Here is a 22437-nt window from a genome sequence, read left to right on the forward strand (position 1 = left end):
CTTCCTTGACTGGACATTGAGAAAGTACATTTCACAAACATTAATGGGGTACTCTGACCTTAGGCATCTAATCTCCTATCCAAAGGACCCCAGACATCTGGTGCACGGATGAACTTCACTCCGTGCCGGATGACTGGCGATGTGGGGGCGGAGGATCTTGACATCACGGCCATGCCCCCTCAATGCAATTCTATGATAGGGGGCGTGACGGCCGCCACGCTCCCTCCCATAAACTTGCATTGAGCGTGTGTGGCCAAGCAGGGTGCGGCCGTGACGTCATTAGCCTCCAGTGCTGCACTGGGTGCATCAGGGAGATCGCGGGGGATAAGATGTCTAGGGGCGGAGTAACTTTTTAAGGGAGTAGCTTCAGCTGTCCGGGCATGCTAAGAGTAGCAGTTTTGCAACAGCTGGGCACACGCTGCTTTATGCACTTTATGGACTACGACAATGACCAGCAGTTTAAAAAAAAAAAATGTTATTGGTTAACGAGGGTTGTGGGGGAGGTTTTCTTGTAATAAATATGTTTTTTAACTTTTGTTTTTTTATTTTTTTTTGGCTTAATAGTAAAAGTCAGCTGGGGCTTAGCATTTGCCCCAAAGACTGCTAACATCTAACCCCGAAGGCTGTCCGAGCATGCTGGGTGTTGTAGCCTTATAGTGGCTGGAGGTATATTGTTTGAGAAACACTGCAATTGTATATCCATCTTTTTTTTTTTTTTTTTCATAAATCCAATGTTTCCTTGGTTGGACATTGAGAAATTAGATTTCCCAAGCAATAAATGGGTACTCCGACCCTAGACATCTTATCCCCTATCCCAAGGATAGGGGATAAGATGTCTGATCGCAGGGGTCCCACCGCTGGGGACCCCCGCGTTCTCGGCTGCGGCACCTCAGACATCCGGTGCACGGAGCGAACTTCGCTTTGTGGTGGATGACTGGCGATGCGGAGGCTCGTGAATGTCATGGCCACACCCCCACTCGTGATGTCATGTACACGCCCCCTTAATGCAAGTCTATGCTAGGGGGCATGACAGCCGTCACGCCCCCCTCCCGTAGACTTGCATTGGGAGGCGTGCTCATGATATCAAAAGCGGGGCGTGGGCGTGATGTCGCGAGCCTCCGGCGCTGCACCCGATGCTCTAAACGAAGGCTGTATGCAGCAGAAAGATCCTTTGGATAGGGGATAAGATGTCTAGGGGCGGAGTACCCCTTTAAGTCACCGGGAAACCCTGGTATAGACATTCAGGTTACCCATATAGTGCAAATATTGATACTTAGCAAAAAGTAAGGGTTACATTAAAATTATTAAGGAATTTAATTCACAGCCTTCCACTGCGTCGAGGCGATAAAATGATTGACAAATAGAAGTGGCTCGGAGCATACAAGGGAGAGGAACTTATTAAGATGAACGACCAATTACAGGCAGAGAAAAGGTGAAGTCCGCCATATTTATCACAGCGCCATTTAATTATAAGGATTTATGAGATTGAAATGTTTCATGTTTATTTTCCATCCCCCCCCCCCTTCCCCCGTCCTGGATATAATCACATTCATTAATTATTCACGCAACAATGTTACATACCCAGCATGGAGGAATTATTCCGGGGGAATGTAAAATTTACGACGGGAGGCTTCCGTGTAAAATCCCACAAGTCAGATAAATTTCTCCCTAATAAAAAAAAAATAATGAAAAAAAAAATTTTGATAAATAATCTTAAAAAAAAGAAATAAAATATTCCGGCTTCTCAGTTCTCATTTCTCTAATGGCATTTCACTTACCTGTTCTGCCTGTCATCACGCAGAAATATATGCAGTCTGATTCATTGCTCTGGCTTACTGAAAGAAAAAGGCATTCTTTTAGTAATCGGGAGAAACGACCTTGCCGCTACCGTCGGCCAAGGTCGTGTTTCCAAACTCAATTACGCTTCCTAAAAAAATTAATAAATAAGTTGCGCGTGTGAAAAAGTTTTATTTAAAAAATATACAACCAAAAACAGCCTTATTTAAAGGGGTACTCTGTCCCTGACATCTTATCCTCCATCCAAAGGATAAGGGATGTCTGATCTCGTGGGTCCCACTTCTGGGACCCCCACGATCTCTGTGCAGCACACGACATTTGTTTAGAATGCTGGGTGCGGCCGGTAGGGTTGTGATGTCGCAGCCACACCCCTCATGACATCACGCCACGCCCTCTCAATGCAAGTCTATGGGAGGGGGCGTGTCGGTCGCCACGGCCCCTCCCGTAGACTTGTATTGAGGGGGCGTGGCCCTGATCTCACGAGGGGGCGTGGGCATGACATCACGACCCCGCTGCCCACTCCAAGCATTTGGAACAAAATGTTCCGAAAGCTGGGGTAGCGGAGTACCCTTTTAACAGGTATCATGTCGAAGGGCAGGAGGAGTTGATCGTATAGATATATGGGATATACTAGGCCCAAAAAAAGCCACAAATTACAAAGTATTGGAGTAAAAAGGTTTATAAATACCCCTCAATATCTCTCAAAGTGCCCCATTGAAATCGTGCTATATCCAGTGTCAGGGGTGGACTGACAGGTCGGGCACTCGGGTGGGCACTGCCGTAAGGCCCGGACCTGAGCGGAGGCCCGCAGCTGCCAGTCCCTTTATTTAATTTTTTTAAATAAAGTTAAAGGGGTATTCTAGGAAAAAAACTTTTTTTCTTATATCAACTGGCTCCAGAAAGTAAATTACTTCTATTTAAAAAATCTTAATCCTTTCAATAATTATCAGCTGCTGAAGTTGAGTTGTTGTTTTCTGTCTGGAAACAGTGCTCTCTGCTGACATCTCTGCTTGTCACAGGAACTGCACAGAGTAGAAGAGGTTTGCTATGGGGATTTGCTTCTAAACTGGGCGGTTCCCGAGGCATGTTTCAGCAGAAAGCCCTTAGATACAACCCAACTTCAGCAGCTGATAAGTACTGAAAGGATTAAGATTTTTTAATAGAAGTAATTTACAAATCTGTTTAACTTTCTGGAGCCAATTGATATATATATAAAAAAAGTTTTTTCCTGGATAACCCCTTTAAGCCAATCCCACTAGGCACCGCCATGCTAAGAGTTGTAGTTACTAATTATCTCGAACTCCCAGCATTCTCTGACACATAAATTAAATGCAATAGTCCTCTATGGGGACTAAAAATAGTGAATAAAATATTTTTTTAAATGTTAACAAATTTGAATAATGTGAAAAGCCCTAATAAAAGTTTACGCACACCCCTTTTCCCAATTTCCAAATAAAATATTGTAAGTGAAAATAAACATATTTGGTATAACTGCATGCGTAAATGTCCAAACTATTAAAATATAATGTCCGGATTTGCAGATTTTTGGCCACTTTATCAATGAGAAAAAATAATAATTATAAAAGTGTTTTATAGAAATCAAAAGAAGGCAATTTTAAGCATTCTAATTTACCTTTTTTTTTAATTAGTAAAATAAAGCAAAACTTATACAGCGATCCCTCAACTTACAATGGCCTCAACATACAATAGTTTCAACATACAATGGTCTTCGTATGTTGAAACCAGACTCAACATACAATGTACAGACAGTCCGGATCCGTGAAACGTGTCAATGACCGGAAGAACCGACCAATCAGAATGGGCATTCGCTGGTAAAACCCCTGTATTACTGAAGTGTATGCACTGACTGGTGCCTGGTAGCGCCCCCTACAGTACAGGGAGGTATTACATGTTCTCTACTCTTTACCTGTATTACTGAAGTGTATGCACTGACTGGTGTCTGGTAGCGCTCCTACAGTACAGGGAGGTATTACATGTTCTGTACTCTTTACCTGTATTACTGAAGTGTATGCACTGACTGGTGTCTGGTAGCGCCCCTACAGTACAGGGAGGTATTACATGTTCTGTACTCTTTACCTGTATTACTGAAGTGTATGCACTGACTGGTGTCTGGTAGCGCCCCCTACAGTACAGGGAGGTATTACATGTTCTGTACTCTTTACCTGTACCAGGGTTAGCTGCTCCTTTAGACACCAGGTGAGGGCGGCTCCATGTTACTTTTTTAGGACACTGTGTACTGTACAGGACCCTGAAGAAGCTCCTGTCCTCTACATAGACCAGTGTTTCCCAAGCAGGGTGCCCCCAGCTGTTGCAAAACTATAACTCCCAGCATGCCCGGACAGCCTTTGGCTGTCCGGGCATGCTGGGAGTTGTAGTTTTGCAACAGCTGGAGGCACCCTGGTTGGGAAACACTGACATAGACAGTGATTACAGCTCCCAGCAGATCTTTATTACATTTATATGTAAGGATTTGCTTTATCTGTATTAGTTATCTACTTATTTTTCTTTAATCCTCACTTTTTTCCTATTTTTGGACGACATTTTGGTGCCTTTAGAACCAATTACCAGGTTTCCATAGAGTTCTGGTCTCAACATACAATGGTTTCAACATACAATGGTTGTCCTGGAACCAATTAATATTGTAACTTGGGGGACCACTGTATTAGGCTGGGTTCACATATATCTGGCGTCCAGCACAGTTTCCATCTGGCGTGCACCGGAGGGAAACTGATGCTAAAACTGATCCCATTCATTAGAATGTTACAGTTCACAATCTTTCCAGAGTCTCAATTTTGACTCGGGATGGTTGGACACGTCTGAGGGCACCAGACAGGGGAACACAGCTTACTGCGTTCCCCTGTCTGGCGTCCAGAAACAATGAACGCCGGATGCCATACAACTGATGACAACTGATGCACGTCACCATTATTTATGGCATCAGTTGTGTTGAGATTTGGCTGAGTTCACCAATGCTGGATGCCGAACATATGTGAACCCTGCCTAAATTGGGTATCGTTGTAATTGTATGGACCTACAGAATAAAGATAATGGCCCTGATTTATCAATCAGCCTAAAACCCTAATTGTCTGGTTTGTCCCATAGCAACCAATCACAGCTCGACTTTCACTTCACAAGAGCTCATTAAAGGGGTATTCCAGGCAAAACCTTTTTTTATATAAATATATCAACTGGCTCCAATCAGATTTGTAAATTACTTCTATTAAAAAATCTTAATCCTTCCAATAGTTATTAGCTTCTGAAGTTTTCTAACTGCTCAATGATGATGTCACGTCCCGGGAGCTGTGCATGATGGGAGAATATCCCCATAGGAACTGCACAGCTCCCGGGACGTGAGTCATCAGAGAGCAGTTAGACAGAAAACAACAACTCAACTTCAGAAGCTAATAACTATTGGAAGGATTAAGATTTTTTAATAGAAGTCATTTACAAATCTGTTTAACTTTCCGGAGCCAGTTGATATATTAAAAAAAAGTTTTGGCCTGGAATACCTCTTTAACCCCTTAAGGACCCAGCCATTTTACACCTTTAGGACCCGGCCATTTTTTGAACATCTGACCACTGTCACTTTAAACATTAATAACTCTGGAATGCTTTTAGTTATCATTCTGATTCTGAGATTGTTTTTTCGTGACATATTCTACTTTAACATAGTGGTAAATTTTTGTGGTAACTTGCATCCTTTCTTGGTGAAAAATCCCAAAATTTGATGAAAAATTTGAAAATTTAGCATTTTTCTAACTTTGAAGCTCTCTGCTTGTAAGGAAAATGGATATTCCAAATATTTATTTTATTTTTTTCACATTTACAATATCTCTACTTTATGTTTGCATCATAAAATTGATGAGTTTTTACTTTTGGAAGACACCAGAGGGCTTCAAAGTTCAGCAGCAATTTTCCAATTTTTCACAAAATTTTCAAACTCACTATTTTTCAGGGACCAGTTCAAGTTTGAAGTGGATTTGAAGGGTCTTCATATTAGAAATACCCCATAAAAGACCCCATTATAAAAACTACACCCCCCAAAGTATTCAAAATGACATTCAGTCAGCGTTTTAACCCTTTAGGTGTTTCACAGGAATAGCAGCAAAGTGAAGGAGAAAATTCACAATCTTCATTTTTTACACTTGCATTTTCTTGTAGACCCAATTTTTGAATTTTTACAACGGGTAAAAGGAGAAAATGTATACTTATATTTGTAGCCCAATTTCTCTCCAGTAAGCACATACCTCATATGTCTATGTAAAGTGTTCGGCGGGCGCAGTAGAGGGCTCAGAAGGGAAGGAGCGACAAGGGGATTTTGGAGAGTACGTTTTTCTGAAATGGTTTTTGGGGGGCATGTTGCATTTAGGAATCCCCTATGGTGCCAGAACAGCAAAAAAAAAACACATGCCATACCATTTTGGAAACTAGACCCCATGAGGAACGTAACAAGGAATTAAGTGAGCCTTAATACCCCACAGGTGTTTCAAGACTTTTGCATATGTAAAAAAAATTAAAATAAAATTTCACTAAAATGTGTGTTTCCCCCCAAATTTCACATTTTTGCAAGGGTTAATAGCAGAAAATACCCCCCAAAATTTGTAACCCCATCTCTTCTGAGAATGGAGGTACCCCATAAGTTGGCATTAAGTGCATTACGGGCGAACTACAATGCTCAGAAGAGAAGGAGTCATATTTGGCTTTTTGAGAGCAAATTTTGCTCGGGGGCATGTCGCATTTAGGAAGCCCCTATGGTGCCAGGACAGCAAAATAACCCCCCATGGCATACCATTTTGTAAACTAGACCCCTTGAGGAACTTAACAAGGGGTACAGCAAGCATTTACCCCCCACTGGTGTCTGTCAGATCTTTGGAACAGTGGGCTGTACAAAATTTTTTATTTGCACAGCCCATTGTTCCAAAGATCTGTCAGACACCTGTGGGGTGTAAATTCTCACTGCACCCCTCATTACATTCCGTGAGGGGTGTAGTTTCCGAAATGGCGTCACATGTGTTTTTTTTTCTCTTTTTTGCGTTTGTCAAAACCGCTGTAACAATCAGCCACCCCTGTGCAAATCACCTCAAATGTACATGGCGCACTCTCCCTTCTGAGCCTTGTTGTGCGACCCCAGAACACTTTACGCCCGCATATATGGTATCTCCGTAGTAAGGAGAAACTGCATTACAAATTTTGGGGGGCTTTTTTCCCTTTACCTCTTGTCAAAATGAAAAGTATAGGGCAACACCAGCATGTTAGTGTAAAAAATTTTTTTTTTACACCAACATGCTGGTGTAGACCCCAACTTCCCCTTTTCATAAGGGGTGAAAGGAGAAAAAGCCCCCCAAAATTTGTTAGGCAATTTCTGCCGAGTTCGGCGATACCCCATATGTGACCCTAAACTGTTTCCTTGAAATACGACAGGGCTCCGAAGTGAGAGCGCCATGCGCATTTGAGGCCTGAATTAGGGATTTGCATAGGGGTGGACATAGGGGTATTCTACGCCAGCGATTCCCAAACAGGGTGCCTCCAGCTGTTGCAAAACTCCCAGCATGCTTGGACAGTCAACGGCTGTCCGGCAATACTGGGAGTTGTTGTTTTACAACAGCTGGAGGCTCCATTTTGGAAACAGTGGCGTACCAGACATTTTCATTTTTATTGGGGAGGGAGGGGGCTGTGTAGGGGTATGTGTATATGTAGTGTTTTTTACTTTTTATTTTATTTTGTGTTAGTGTAGTGTAGTGTTTTTAGGGTACAGTCACACGGGCGGGGGATTACAGCGAGTTTCCCGCTACGAGTTTGAGCTGCCGCGCAAAATTTGCTGCATCGCAAACTTGCAGCCTGATACTCACTGTAAGCCCCCTGCCCATGTGAATGTACCCTGTACATTCACAGGGGGGGGGGGGGGGGGGACCTCCAGCTGGTGCAAAACTACAACTCCCAGCATGCACAGTCTATCAGTGCATGCTGGCAGTTATAGTTTTGCAACAGCTGGAGGCACACGGGTTGGGAAACACTGAGTTAGGAAACAGACAATGTTTCCCAACCAGTGTGCGTCCAGTTGTTGCAAAACCACAACTCCCAGCATGCCCAGGCAGCCGAAGGGCATATTGGGAGTAGTGGTTACGTAACAGCTGGAGGAGAACAGTTTGGGGACCACTGTGTAGTGGTGTCCAAGCTGCAGCGCTCCAGATGTTGCAAAACTACAACTCCCAGTATGCCAAAACTGTCCAGGCATGCTGGGAGTTGTAGTTCTGCAACATCTGAAGGGCCAGATGTTACAGCACTACAACTCCCAGCATGCCTGGACAGTAAGGGCATGCTGAGAATGTGTAGTTTTGCAACATCTGGAAGGGCACAGTGGTCTCCAAACTGTGGACCTCCAGATGTTGCAAAACTGCAACTCCCAGCATGCCCAGACGCCAAGGGCTGTCTGGTCATGCTGGGAGTTGTAGTTTACAGGGTCCCATTACAGCAATGCATGTCGCTTTACGGCGACGTGCATTGCTGTAAAGGGCCCGACCGCGGCTGAAGATCAACTCACCTGTCGCCGCCGCCGCCATCTTCCTCGCCGGGATCCGGGTCTTCAGGGACGAGGTAAGTACCGGGGCTGGTCCCCAGCACTCCCCCATCCCCCGCTGCGTCCTCCGGTCTTCCTCCCGTCCTCTCCGGACTTCAAGGGGCCGGGCAGGACGGGAGGAAGTAACCGCCCCCCCCTCCTGCGATTGGTCGGTTAACTAACCGACAGATCGCAGGGAATAGGAGGAGGTGGCAGGCTTGCCACCTTGCTCCTATACTTCAGCATGGTCCTGGCTGTCTGTGACAGCCGGGATCATGCGAAATTACCGGGCGGTCGGGTCCCAGAGACCCGATCAGCCCGGTATCGCCGCAGATCGCAAGGGCGATTTCCCTTGCGATTTGCGGCGATCGCCGACATGGGGGGCCTACATGGCCCCCTCGGCATTTGCCCTGGATGCCTGCTGAAGGATTTCAGCAGGCATCCGCTTCCAATCTCTGCCTGGGGCGCGGCAGAGACCGGAGAAACACCAGGACGTACTAGTACGTCCTGGGTCCTTAAAGCCCAGGGTGCCAGGACGTTCTGGTACGTCCTGGGTCCTTAAGGGGTTAAGATATGAAAGCTGAGCTGTGATTGGTCGCTGTGGAAAAAAAAAATTTTGGGTTTCAGGCTGATGGATAACTCTCCCCCAATGTGCCATTTTTACCGCATAGTGCACTACGTAGAAACTGAAGCCCCATAAGTAATGTACTTTTTTGTTTTTGTGGTAAAATGATTAATGTCATTACATAGTATAGTTGGTGGCGCATAAAACAAGCCCCATATGGGTCTGTAGGTGGAAAATGTGAAAAAAAACTTATGACAGTTAAAAGGGTACAGTTTTTTTTACCATAAAATGTACGGCGTAACCAAAAAAAATATTATTTTGTGAGGAAATTGAAAAGAAAAACACAATATTTCAACTTTTGGTGGGTTTCATTTTTACGTAGTGTAATTTATGGTAAAACTGCCATGTTCTGTTTATTCTGTGGGTCAATGCGATTAAAATGATACCCATGTTTACACGCTTTACTATTAAACTACTTTAAAAAAATATATCAAACTTATTGGGGGAGATTTACCAAAACCTGCCCAGAGGAAGAGTTGCCCAGTTGCCCATAGCAACCAATCAGCTCACTTTCATTTTTAACAAGGCCTCTGCAAAATGAAAGAAGCGATCTGATTGGTTGCTATGGGCAACTGGGCAACTTTTCCTTTGCACAGGTTTTGATAAATCTCCCCCATTATGTTTTAAATCGCCCTATTGTGGCCCCTATAACGCTCTCTCATTTTTCCGTATAACGGGATGCATGAGGGTCATTTTTTGCACTGTGATCTGTAGTTTTTATCTGTACCACTTTTGCTGCAGATGGCGTGATCTGTTTTGATCACGACATCTGAGGGGTTAATAGCAGACATCAGCGCGATCGCGCTGATAGCAGCCGCACCTTCAGCGCATTATGTGAGCACCGCTCTGGTGCTCACGTCATGTGCAGGATGTTGAAGGGGTATTCTGGGCAAAAACATTTTATCCCCTATCCAAAGGATAGTTGATAAGATGTCTGATCGCGGGGGGCCCGCTGCTGGGACCCCCCACGATCTCCCTGCAGCACCCTCATTCTATGCGGGGACTGCCTCTCTAGTTTCGGAAACCTGCGGGTTTCCAGGACTGGGGAAGGGACGTCACGCCACGCCCCCTCCGTCTGTATCTGCCAATAAGTCTTCTCATTGAGCTGCCTGGCATTGACATGCAGGGGGGTCCTATGATCCTCTATAACCCGATGAGTTGTCAGTCCACCCCTGTCCAGTGTCCCTCCTTCATGCTGATTGCTTATCTCCTTAAAGGGGTAGTCCAGTGGTGAAAAACGTATCCCCTATCCTAAGGATAGGGGATAAGTTTGAGATCGCGGGGGGTCCGACCGCTGGGGTCCCCTGCGATCTCTCTGTACGGGGGCCAGGCTCTCCGGCCAGATAGCGGGTGTCGACCCCCGCACGAAGCGGCGGCTGACACGCCCCCTCAATACATCTCTATGGCAGAGCCGGAGATTGCCGAAGGCAGCGCTTCGGCTCTGCCATAAAGTTGTATTGAGGGGGCGTGTCAGCCGCCGCTTCGTGCGGAGGTTGACACGCCCCCTTCCTGCAGGCTGTCGGGGCTCCGTACAGGAGATCGCAGGGGGCCTCAGCGGTCGGACCCCCCGCGATCTGCAACTTATCCCCTATCCTTAGGATAGGGGATAAGTTGTTCACCACTGGGTCACCACTGGACTACTCCTTTAATGGTGACTGGCTCCTTCATTCTTACTGCCCTCCTTCCTGCAGACTGACCCATTTATGCCAACTGGTGTTCTTACTGGTTACTAACAGGAAAGGTAACCAGTGCTGCCACCCTAGGCACTGGACCTTGAGTGCCTAGTGGCAAAAATGGCCCTGATCCTGAGATGTCTTCCCTCCTGGATCTTCCACCATCAGCTGTGAGCAGTATTATTGAGAGGTGGAACTGTTTAGGAACCACAGAAACTCCGAGCAGGGTCACCGAGTGCTGAGGAGAAGAGTGCATAAAAGTCACCAATGTCATCACGCCCCCTCCCATAGACTTGCATTGAGGGGACATGGCAGTGATGTCACGAGCCTCCGCCCCGCATCGCCAGTCATCCGGCACAGAGCGAAGTTCACTCAGTACACCGGATGTCTGGGGTGCTACAGCCGAGATTGTGGAGGTCCCCAGCGGCGGGACCCCCGCGATCAGACATCTTATCCTCTATCATTTGGATAGGGGATAAGATGTCTAGGGGTGGAGTACCCCTTTAAAAGCAGCACAAAAACTCTGCCAGCCAGCCTTACAGCACCAAGCATAATGCCAAGCACCTTATGGAGGGTGTAAAGCCACCACCAATGGAAAAAATTTCAGATCACACTCCTCTATTTGGAGTCTGATGGACCAGTCTGGGTTTGGCAAATGCCAGGAGAATGTAACCTGCCTGACTGCATGGTGCCAGCTGTACAGTTTGGTGGAGGAGGGATAATGTTATGGGGTTGTCTTACCGGGGTTGGCCCATGCACCTTAGTTCCAGTGAAGGGAAATCTTAACACTCCATCACCGAGACATTGCGGGCATCTGTTGCTTCCAACTTTGTAGGAACAGTTTGGGTTCAGCCCTTCTATGTTCCATCATGACTCTACCCTAGTGCCTAGGGAGGGAGTTTTTGTATTGTTTTTATAGCATGTTATGGCTATGGATTCTACTATACAGTCAGATACACATCCTATTGAGTTCAAAAGGACCCCTATCCAGTTCATATGATGCATGGTACAAAATATGACGTTTTTAACGAATGTCCCAACTTCTGTTACCATACGTGTTCCCAAGGTATTTTTAATATCTATTATGACAAGAGCTTCAGACTGACCTGAGACAATGGATGTGGATTTGAAGAGTTCCTTTAGAGAACTGGTATAATTTCCAATGAGGTCTAGTAGCAAAACAGTGTAATCTGAAAAAAAAATTATAAAACAAAAACAAAAAAAAACACATAAATTACATTGTTCAACATCATGAAGGACAAGTAGTAAAATTATGCTAAGTTATGCAAATTGAACAAGTAACAGATGTTGCTAGGATCTTCAAATAATAACATTTTCAAACATCAAGTGCCAATCTGTGCCATGTGGGAGGGGCTTCAATGGTATAAAAGTCGCATGAAACCTTAGAAATCAGATCAAGTCAGATCGGTAACATCATCAACGTTCCAGTTATCACCACTTGTCGCAACTCAAACAGTGAGTACTTGGTATATCAAGGCCAATATGTCAGCACTGTTCAGTGTTTATTGTCCCAGTGATTGGGAGAGCGACAAAAAACTAGAATGACAGCAAAAGGTGCACAGAGGAGAACCTCTGCATAGATGGATTGCCAGATTAGAACAATGGAGTATAGTTGTGGTGTCGGGTGAGGGTAATGTGCAATTTAACCTTTTCGTGACGCCAGGGCACGGTTAGCCTATACACTGTCCGAGGTTGACACAAGGTTACAGATAACTGGCTTTACTGAGGCAGGATAGATGGTAAAATCTGTTACAGCTCAGATTGGTTCAAAGGGAGGTGAAGGGTAAACCTTCCAAACCTATCGCCTTGCTGGGACTTGTAGTTGTTTGAATTGTGCTGTATATGACTGCCTTGCTGTATGGCAACCCACGCTGACTTTAGTGCTGCAGACTGACTGGCTGACTGACTGAAATGACTGACTTGGATGACTGACTTGGATCCCCAAGACTTAGTGCTTACACCGCTAGGCTTTGACGTTCACCAGAGCATAGGGGTTATTATTTAGAACCGGTGTCTCAAACTGGTGGCCCTCCAGATGTTGCAAAACTTCAACTCCCAGCAGCTGGGAGTTGAAGCTTTCAAAATCTGGAGGGCCACCAATTTGAGACGGCTGCTTTAGAAGATGCTTGGTTGCAGGATTAGACTTGTTAGATTGAGGCCTCCTCAGAACACCCCCCACTCTCTCCTCAGACCTCCTCCAGGCTGTACCTCAAGAGTTCAGATCACAGCAGGGTGTTGCTATCTGTACATTCAGCAAAGAACTGGAACTAAGAACCAACTAGCTAACTCCTCCCACCCTTTATATGGGGCAGATTTGGAGAATTCCCATTGGGGCTGGCAGGTCACCTGATTCACTCTGCACACACTCCCTGGCAACAGGTTTAAGGCAACAGTAACACAGAAAATTCCAGAACAATAACCATAGTATAACGTTAGTAGATCTAGAGTCCTGAGTAATGTGGGCCCAAGACGGACACTGAAGGCTACATCTGCCACACAGGATAGGCAGGATGCTATATTCCGTACTGGGTCACCACATAGTGATCCATTCTGTACCACATGCGAGACGGCGCTTGAACAACATTGTGCCATGAACTAGACGTTCAGCTACAGGTGTTCCATTGACCACCACTTTCAAAGGTTATCATGGTGCAGAACAAGATAGTAATGGAGGCCGGAATGGAGGTTTGTCCTCTACAGGTATTCAATGAAGAAAAACAGTAGCCAGCACTCACCATCCAGGGGTCTTTTATTGTAGGATACGGGGCATCGACATGTATTCAGCGGGCAGGGTGAAGAGGGTAGGGGGTCTCGGGACAGCACTGTTTCGCGCGCCTCCTGCGCTTCCACAAGCCGATAATCGGCTTGTGGAAGCGCAGGAGGCGCGCGAAACAGTGCTGTTCCGAGACCCCTACTCTCTGCACCCTGCCTGCTGAATACATGTCGATGCACCGTATCCTGCAATAAAAGACCCCTGGATGGTGAGTGCTGGCTACTGTTTTTCTTCATTGAATAGCTATTACATTTCTTGTATAGCATTGTGCATCGCCGCAACCTGGGGAGGTGCGTGAAGACAGGCAATCAACCCGAGTGACCAGTGAGATTACTAGTAGTGGGGGTGCCGGTGCTATCATATCTTATTGAACTCTTATCCTCTACAGGGATGAGTCCTGCTTTTGTCTCAGAAGCAACGATAATCACAGATTGGGCAACACCATGAAGAGGCCTTCACAAGGGAACAGTTGTCCAGTGGAGGGAAGGAAGACCGGCTACATGGTGCAATCCACCGATCACACAGTGATAGATAATATCACAAGACTATTTTATTGTAGAACCAAAACACTACGTGTTTCTGGACATGAGAGCCCCTTTGTCAGGTGTACTGGCAGAAACGTATATTGGTTTGGTTCTACAATGAAAGATTCCTGTGATATTATCTATCACTCTCTGAGTGGTGGATTGTGCCATACAGCTGGTTTTCCTTCCCTTCAATGGACGATTCGGCAAATGCATGGTCTGTGCCGATACCCGAAAGGCTGCACCACCTATACTCATAGGCCTGCATAGTGGTTGTGTCTGTTACACAACTAAAAACGGTGAGCAGAAGGTTTTCCTTTTATAATTTTTCTCCATTTACCAGACATATTGCCCTATAAGGAGCTCTGCTTCCTTGGGTCTATAGATACATTTTTCACATGGGAACGTCACACTGGTCCTACTCTCTGGATTATGGCAGTGACCTGGCCCCTCCAGTCTTCATTCCCGGTACACTCGGCATTACATTGATTAGGACTTGGGATCAGTGGTATGGCCATTTCTTCCAAGTGTTCCAGGAGCCGCTTTTTAACACTACATGCCAGGACGTATGTTGCTCACACTTTTGTGAGCAGCTTGCATGGCCTAAATATGCTACCATAGCCTGTGATGTCTCCGGACTTGTCTCCCATCAAGTACATCTGGGACGTCATTTGTCGTCAATTGCACAGGAAGCTGCCAGCAGAGGATTTTGAGAATATGCGTGAAAAGTGCATTCAGCGTGGCAAAACAATCCTCAAAATGTATTCCTGCGGGTGACACTCATAATCAATACTGAAAATAATTAGGATTTTTTAACATTTTGTTTCTGTTTTTTCATAATTTGCATGTCATTAACATGTCTATTGATCCTGTGCTTTCCACAGTTCAACAAATTGTCCTTGTTGTTGCAATTTTATTGTTGTAGAGTGAATATTCTGCAGGTATCAAGATGTTGTTTTTGGATGCTTTGGAAGAAATCAAATAAATAAAGATTTTGTTCTCCTAATATTCTTTAAATATTATAGATTTTGTTCTCCTGATAACTTATACAGTGAAATCTCCTTTAGTGGACACTCCCCAATAGGGGACACCTCCCAATACCGGATAATTTTTAATTCCCTGGCAGAGTCCCATAAGACAATGTATTTGCACCCTCCGAATAGGGGACATTCCCAATAATGGACGCGGGCCACACCCAATAGGGGACAATAGGGGACAAAACACACCCAATAGGGAACAATAGGGGACAAAACACACCCAATAGGGAACAATAGGGGACAAATCACTCCCAATAGGGGACAAATCACTCCCAAAAGGGGACAACTAGGCTTATGTGCCGGCCCTACCTTGTACACAGGGTCGCCGTCCGGGGGTACAGCCAATACCCCAGTAAGGTGCCCAGACTCCCAGGGGGCCCAGGCCTCAGTGTTCTCCTGCTCCGGCCACATCATTCACCCCCCTCCTTCCCTGATCCCCCCCCCCCGTGCAAAATCATTTCCTCTTGATCCCCCCCCTATGCTATTTAATTCCCCCTTTATCCCCATGTGCCACATCATAAAGAGGGGGGTGATGAATTTACACTGAAGGTAACAATGGGGGAATGAAATGGCTCAGGGGGGAACAAGGGGAAATGATGTGGCACCCGGGGTAAGGGATGATAATTTGGCACAAAGCATAAGGTGGCACAGGGTATAAAGGGTGGATGACATGATGGGGGGGGGGGGGATAAGGGGTGATTAAAGGGGTACTCCCGTGGAAATTATTATTATTATTTTTTTTTCAAATCAACTGGTGCCAGAAAGTTAAACAGATTTGTAAATTGCTTCTATTAAAAAAATCTTAATCCTTCCAGTACTTTTTAGGGGCTATGTACTACAGAGAAAATGCTTTACTTTTTTTTTTTATTTCTCTGATGTCATGACCACAGTGCTCTCTGCTGACCTCTGCTGTCCATTTTAGGAACTGTCCAGGGCAGGAGAAAATCTCCATAGCAAACATTTGCTGCTCTGGACAGTTCCTAAAATGGACAGCAGAGGTCAGCAGAGAGCACTGTGGTCATGACAGAAGAGAAATCCAAAAAGAAAAGCATTTCCTCTGTAGTATATAGCCCCTAAAAAGTACTGGAAGGATTAAGTTTTTTTTTTATAGAAGTAATTTACAAATCTGTTTAACTTTCTGGCACCAGTTGATTAAAAAAAAAAAAGTTTTCCACGGGGGTACCCCTTTAAATGTCACTGGGAAATTGTACTGTAATATTGCTTTTTAATTACACTCTGCAGTGAGTACAGGACAATATTCAGATATTTAGAAAGATTTTTGAGCCTTTTCCCCAATAGGGGACACCTCTCAATGGTCGCTATGGGGAGATTCTTCTCTAATACAATCTCAAAGTGTACCTGTCAGATCCCACAAATTTTTTTTTATATATGTTACTCAGTACCTAAATTTAATTGTTATGCCTCTATTATCCCTTGTGGTGGTGAGAGGTGATTGGTGTGTGGTGGGAGGGGACGTGCCCCTCCCCTGTGGTGGTGGGAGGTGATTGGTGTGTGGTGGGAGGGGACGTGCCCCTCCCCTGTGGTGGTGGGAGGGGGCATGTCCCTCCTTTGTGGTGGTGGGAGGTGATTGGTGTGTGGTGGGAGGAGGCATGTCCCTCCCCTGTGGTGGTGGGAGGTGATTGATATATGGTGGGAGGGGACATGCCCCTCCCCTGTGGTGGTGGGAGGTGATTGGAGTGTGGTGGGAGGGGGCATGTCCCTCCCCTGTGGTGGTGGGAGGTGATTGATACACCTGGTCAAGAAGCCTTGTCCATGACTCATCTCTTGTCTATGACTCATGGACAAGCCTGATGCTGCTGTAGGACTTGTTAGTGTCCCAGTAGGTATGAGGACCCCTAGTGGTGAGATTTTCAGGGGCCATTTTCTTTATTAAACATTAAAAAAAATTTTTTAACAACCATATCCCCAAAATTCTTTCATTATTATCAGTAACAACATTTAAAAAGTTTTTGGATCTGGCAGTGCCCATTTAAGTTTAAGTATTCATCTTGTCTATTTCCCCTGCCCAGAAGACATGAACATCTTCGTTTACTGGCCGACCTGTGTTATAGACTTAGATTGTTTACTACAGTAGTTCAAAAATTTACAAAAATATATCACCAAAAGTAATTGAAAGCTCACCTGCCAAGTCATTGGTCCTGTTGTTTAGACAGTAGCAATACCGCATGGGAAATTTGTGGAAGTCAACGTATTTCAAGTTAGAAACTGTAAAGAGATAAAGTCATACATTAACCATTTGTAGATGAAGTCGTCTTAGGGTTTAGGTTTGGAATTTAATGAAACATACTATTGTAAATAAGGATCGAAACCTTATGGAAGGCGAATGAGCTGTAGGAGGTCACGCTCAGGAAGGAGAAGAACTTTTTTGTACCTGCAAAACAAATAATGGTTACGAATGATATTATAGAAGCAAAAGTCGTTGAACAATGAACTGAGTGGTCAGTTCTGAAACCTTAAAGGGGTATTCGGGACAAAGACATCTTATCCCCAATCCAAAGGACCCCCCGCAATCTCTGTGTAACACCCGCATTCTATAGCGGACTGTTGCTCCAGTCTCGGAAACCTCTTCGTTTCCAGAACTGGAGATGTGATGTCACGCCACGCCCCCTCATGTCATCACACCACGCCCCCTCCATTCTTGTCTATGGGAGGGGGCGTGACGGCCGTCACGCCCCCTCCCACAGACATGAATGGAGGGGGTGTGGCGTGATGTCACAAGGGGACCTGGCATCCCGGAAACAAAGAGGATAGGGGATTAGATGTCTTTGGCCAGAATACCCCTTTAAGTGATCTTCTGGCATGTCATGGGGACCTACTGTACCAGAAGATCCCATCAGTAGAGTCCAAAAGCTTTGGGCTTGCACTGACTTAAAAAAATATAAGTGCCCATACCTACTTGGTTTTCCTCAAACATTTCTACTCCTTTAAATCCCTAACACCCTCTCTAAGGATGAATTTTGTGTGAGATATTCTCTAATTGGTGCAAAATGGGTTTGGACATATCCTAGATTAGAGGTCCCCAACCCAGTCCTGAAGCCCCACTAACAGTCCATGATATGAATTCTTCCCTGTTCTGTTCCAATGGAGTAACTGTAAAAACCTGTAATGTTGGTGGGCTGCGAGGACTGGGTTGAGGACCACTGTTCTAGAGATTACAGTCCATGTTACTGTATGGAGGTAGAGCTCCAAGAACTGGAGTGGGACAAACTATAACCATGGTTCTCCTCCAGGGACGTGCACAGACAATTTGCAGGGCAGGTGCACAAGTACAAAGAAAAAAGGCACTAATTTAAAAAAAAGTTTGTAAAAACCTTACATATGTTAACACAACACAATTCCTCCGGCAGTCATGTCAGCTGAATGAGACCAGCATCACTCCACGGAGTTCCCAATCAGTGAAGGAATCATAGGGCAGATGCATTTAAATGGCAGGGGCCCAAGCCCCCTTTTGAATCTATGTGCGCACTTCCCTGTTTCCCTCCATCTAAGGCTGCATTCACACCTCGTTTTCAGCCTACGGTTGCCGGATCCGGCAGGGTGAGGGGAAAACCGGGCGCTCCCGTACCCCAGCCGGATCGGCGCTGAAATCCATTCACTTTAATGAGCCGACCGGAGTCAAACGGTGACTCCAGTTGGCTAATTTTTGACCCATATCTGATATCTGGTGGACTACGGTTTTAGGTCCAGTCAGGAAACCGCATAAGGGTCAAAAATGAGCCGACCGGAGTCACCGTTTGACTTCGGTCGGCTCATTAAAGTAAATGGATTTCAGTGTCGATCCGGCTGGGGTACGGGAGCGCCCGGTTTTCCCCTCATCCAGCCGGATCCGGCAACCATAGGCTGAAAACGAGGTGTGAATGCAGCCTAAACCTATGCCCTTGCATAGGAGATATTGCATAAATACAGCCTCCGCGAAGTCATCTTTAATTTGTGTTTAAGGGATCTATTATATTATAAAAGTAATGTATAGCTCTCTTCTTATACTGTTTTGTTATCTCCCTTTTTTTCGTATTGTCTTCTAGTTCTCTCATTGTGCCATGTTATGTCGCTTTTCAGGTTACAGATTACATTCTCTCTGTGTGTGACAGCACCAGGAGTTTTTGTCTCACTTTCCTGCCTTTGAATATTATCCAGATTAGGCTCCTCAGTGATATCTTCATTTCTGTAGTAAATACGACACGCTGCGGTTCTACACGTTCCAGTGAATATTGAGGAGATAGTCCACGAGATATTTCATAGATTGCATTTACAAACCTGGCATTGCTTATCATGCTTTTCTATCATAATAATAATAGCCATCCTGGCACCATGCACCATAAATTTTTAGGCCTGGAAGCTCTGATCCCACCTGTTTAACCCTTGTAATGCCATGATCAATAGTGATCACAGCATCACAAAGGACTACTGGCTTGGCATAAAGACTTCCAGCAGGACAGCCCTGGGCCTTACAAAGACAAAGGGTTATTACTGAGGTATACGAAGGATTTTACATATGTGAAACATACACAATAAAATGCTGTTTGGCCAAACATTTGTTGGGGTGACAGCAGTGGCGTACCAAGGGGGGCGGCCCGCCCCGGGTTCCACTCACAAGGGGGGGTGCCAGGGGCGGACTGACCCGCCGCCGCAACTACTGAGGATCTGGGACATTCGTCCCAGATCCCCAGCAGACAGCGCTACATTCTCCTGTATGCGCGATACACGCACATACAGGAGAAGGCGTCCCCTCTGTCTGAGCCGCATCTGCAGCTTACACAGAGGAGACGTGACCTCCGCCCCCACACAGCACACAGTACAGGCGCCGGTGACGTCACTTATCGGCGCCTGTACTGTGGAGGGAAGAAGACACGGGTCCTGCAGCTGAGGAGATCGCTGCATGGGATATCAGGTGAGCATCCTTTTTTTTATTTTTTTAACCCTGCCTATACCTACAGGGAAGGGGGGGGCTCTGCATATACCTATGGGAAAGGGAGGGAGAGGGGGGGTGCTCTGCATACACCTATGGCAAAGGGAGGGAGAGGGGGGGTGCTCTGCATATACCTATGGGAAAGGGAGGGAGAAGGGGTGCTCTGCATATACCTATGGGAAAGGGAGGGAGAGGGGGTGCTCTGCATATACCTATGGGAAAGGGAGGGAGAGGGGGCGGGTGCTCTGCATATACCTATGGGAAAGGGAGGGAGAGGGGGGGTGCTCTGCATATACCTATGGGAAAGGGAGGGAGAGGGGGGTGCTCTGCATATACCTATGGGAAAGGGAGGGAGAGGGGGTGTGCTCTGCATATACCTATGGGAAAAGGAGGGAGAGGGCGGGTGCTCTGCATATATTTATGGGAAAGGGAGGGAGAGGGGGGTGCTCTGCATATACCTATGGGAAAGGGAGGGAGATAGGGGGTGCTCTGCATATACCTATGGGAAAGGGAGGGAGAGGGGGTGCTCTGCATATACCTATGGGAAAGGGAGGGAGAGGGGGTGCTCTGTATATACCTATGGGAAAGGGAGGGAGAGGGGGGTGCTCTGCATACACCTATGGCAAAGGGAGGGAGAGGGGGGTGCTCTGCATATACCTATGGGAAAGGGAGGGAGAGGGGGGTGCTCTGCATATACCTATGGGAAAGGGAGGGAGAGGGGGTGCTCTGTATATACCTATGGGAAAGGGAGGGAGAGGGGGGTGCTCTGCATACACCTATGGCAAAGGGAGGGAGAGGGGGGTGCTCTGCATATACCTATGGGAAAGGGAGGGAGGGGGGGGTGCTCTGCATATACCTATGGGAAAGGGAGGGAGAGGGCAGGTGCTCTGCAAATATCTATGGGAAAGGGAGGGAGAGGGGGGTGCTCTGCATATACCTATGGGAAAGGGAGGGAGAAGGGGGTGCTCTGCATATACCTATGGGAAAGGGAGGGAGAGGGGGGGAGCTCTGCATATACCTATGGGAAAGGGAGGGAGAGGGGGGGGTGCTCTGCATATACCTATGGGAACGGGAGGGAGAGGAGGGGTAAAGCCCTGCATATACCTATGGTGAAGAGGTGGGGTGTAGCTCTGCATATACCTATGGGAAAGAGGGTGGGGTGTAGCTCTGCATATACCTATGGGAAAGAGGGGGTGGGGGTGTAGCTCTGCATATACCTATGGGAAAGAGGGGGGTTTAACTCTGCATATACCTATGGGAAAGAGGCGGGGTGTAACTCTGCATATTCCTATGGGAAAGAGGGGTTACCTGGCTACCTACCTACCTGCCCTTTTACTGTGCAGGACACCAAGGAGGGCATTATTACAGTTTGTGGGCCTATAGATGGGAAGATTGTGTAGGGGAGGGTAGGGCACTGAAAAAATGCAGAGTCTGACATGTTTTTCCTGCAGATGTTAAGAGATCCACATGGCGGTCTTATCCGGACGGAGAAGAAAAGGAAAGAGGACGCCGCTGATCAGAAAAGACGTAATTGTGAGTCCCAAGATGTAACTGTAATCACTTATATGGTGTACAGATCCTGTGTACAGCTGATATCTACCGCCATATGGTCCTGTATATAATCACTTATATTGTATACAGATTCTTTATAGTATAGTGGTCTGTGCATAGTGGTTTTATTCAGTACATTATGGCGGTATTATCCAGTTATTGTGTGGTGGTATATATTTACTCCTTGTATACCAGTATTATTGGTCATGGAAATTTACCTACGTTAAAGTGTTTCTTACATATATAAATTTTAATTTATTGTGTGTGGGATTTGGATGGAATAGGAGCGTGGCAGAAAATTGACGAGCTGCAGAGCTTAGCAGGGGCCCTTGCCTTTTTTTTGGTCCGGGGGCCCTGAGTGTTGTCAGTCCACCCCTGGGGGGAGGGGAGAGAGGGGGTGTAATTAAGGGGGGGTGCGTGTGTGTGTGTGCCAAACAAAGGGTCCGCCCCTGGTGCCAAATGCTCTAGGTACGCCCCTGGGTGACAGTTATCCCTCCTGATCTCCTCAACCAGTCCATGTGTTCTAAATGGAGACAGGAGGGGTGAGCCAAAGATCGTGAAATTTAAATCCAGCCTGATCCTGCCCTACCCTAACATCATCTGTCAGGAACAGTCAGGAGGCCCCCCTACACATTAGAATATCCAGTCCTGACAAATTCAGTGGGATAGGCCAGTTTTTATCTGATACATTTATATATACAGTATATATATTTTATATATATATATATATATATATATATATATATATAGACAAAGAATAAGTCAGCCAGCACTTTAGTTGATACCAAACTATTATATGGACCTGGCCTGCAGGTGCACGCTACTAGGCTAGATATACAGCAACAGAAGAATGCAGCAGCACACTGCCAGCACAAGGATATAGGTGAAACATGAACATGCAGATAAAACATGGAGAGCTATACAGCTATGGT

The 22437-nt window shown here is 46.0% G+C and overlaps 1 protein-coding gene across 8 annotated transcripts in view; it reads right to left on the reverse strand.

The window, feature by feature from the left end:
- Positions 1–17206, reverse strand: part of LOC130274443 (otoconin-90-like) — a 191126-nt gene extending 173920 nt beyond the window's left edge. For 6 of the 8 annotated variants that reach the window (XM_056522781.1, XM_056522780.1, XM_056522779.1 and 3 more), the window contains exons 1-3: positions 8360–8489; positions 1779–1835; positions 1582–1668 (exon numbers count right to left, since the gene is read on the reverse strand). In XM_056522781.1, coding sequence (XP_056378756.1) covers positions 1582–1668; positions 1779–1835; positions 8360–8447 — 232 coding nt within the window. In that variant the 5' untranslated portion in view covers positions 8448–8489. Of the gene's footprint in view, positions 1–1581; positions 1669–1778; positions 1836–8359; positions 8490–11778; positions 11863–17169 lie in introns of those variants that run through there. The other 2 variants (XM_056522778.1, XM_056522777.1) reach the window with 2 other exon arrangements.
- Positions 17207–22437: the final 5231 nt, after the last annotated feature.

This window comes from Hyla sarda, chromosome 5 (genome assembly GCF_029499605.1).
Source record: "Hyla sarda isolate aHylSar1 chromosome 5, aHylSar1.hap1, whole genome shotgun sequence".
Classification (NCBI taxonomy): domain Eukaryota; kingdom Metazoa; phylum Chordata; class Amphibia; order Anura; family Hylidae; genus Hyla; species Hyla sarda.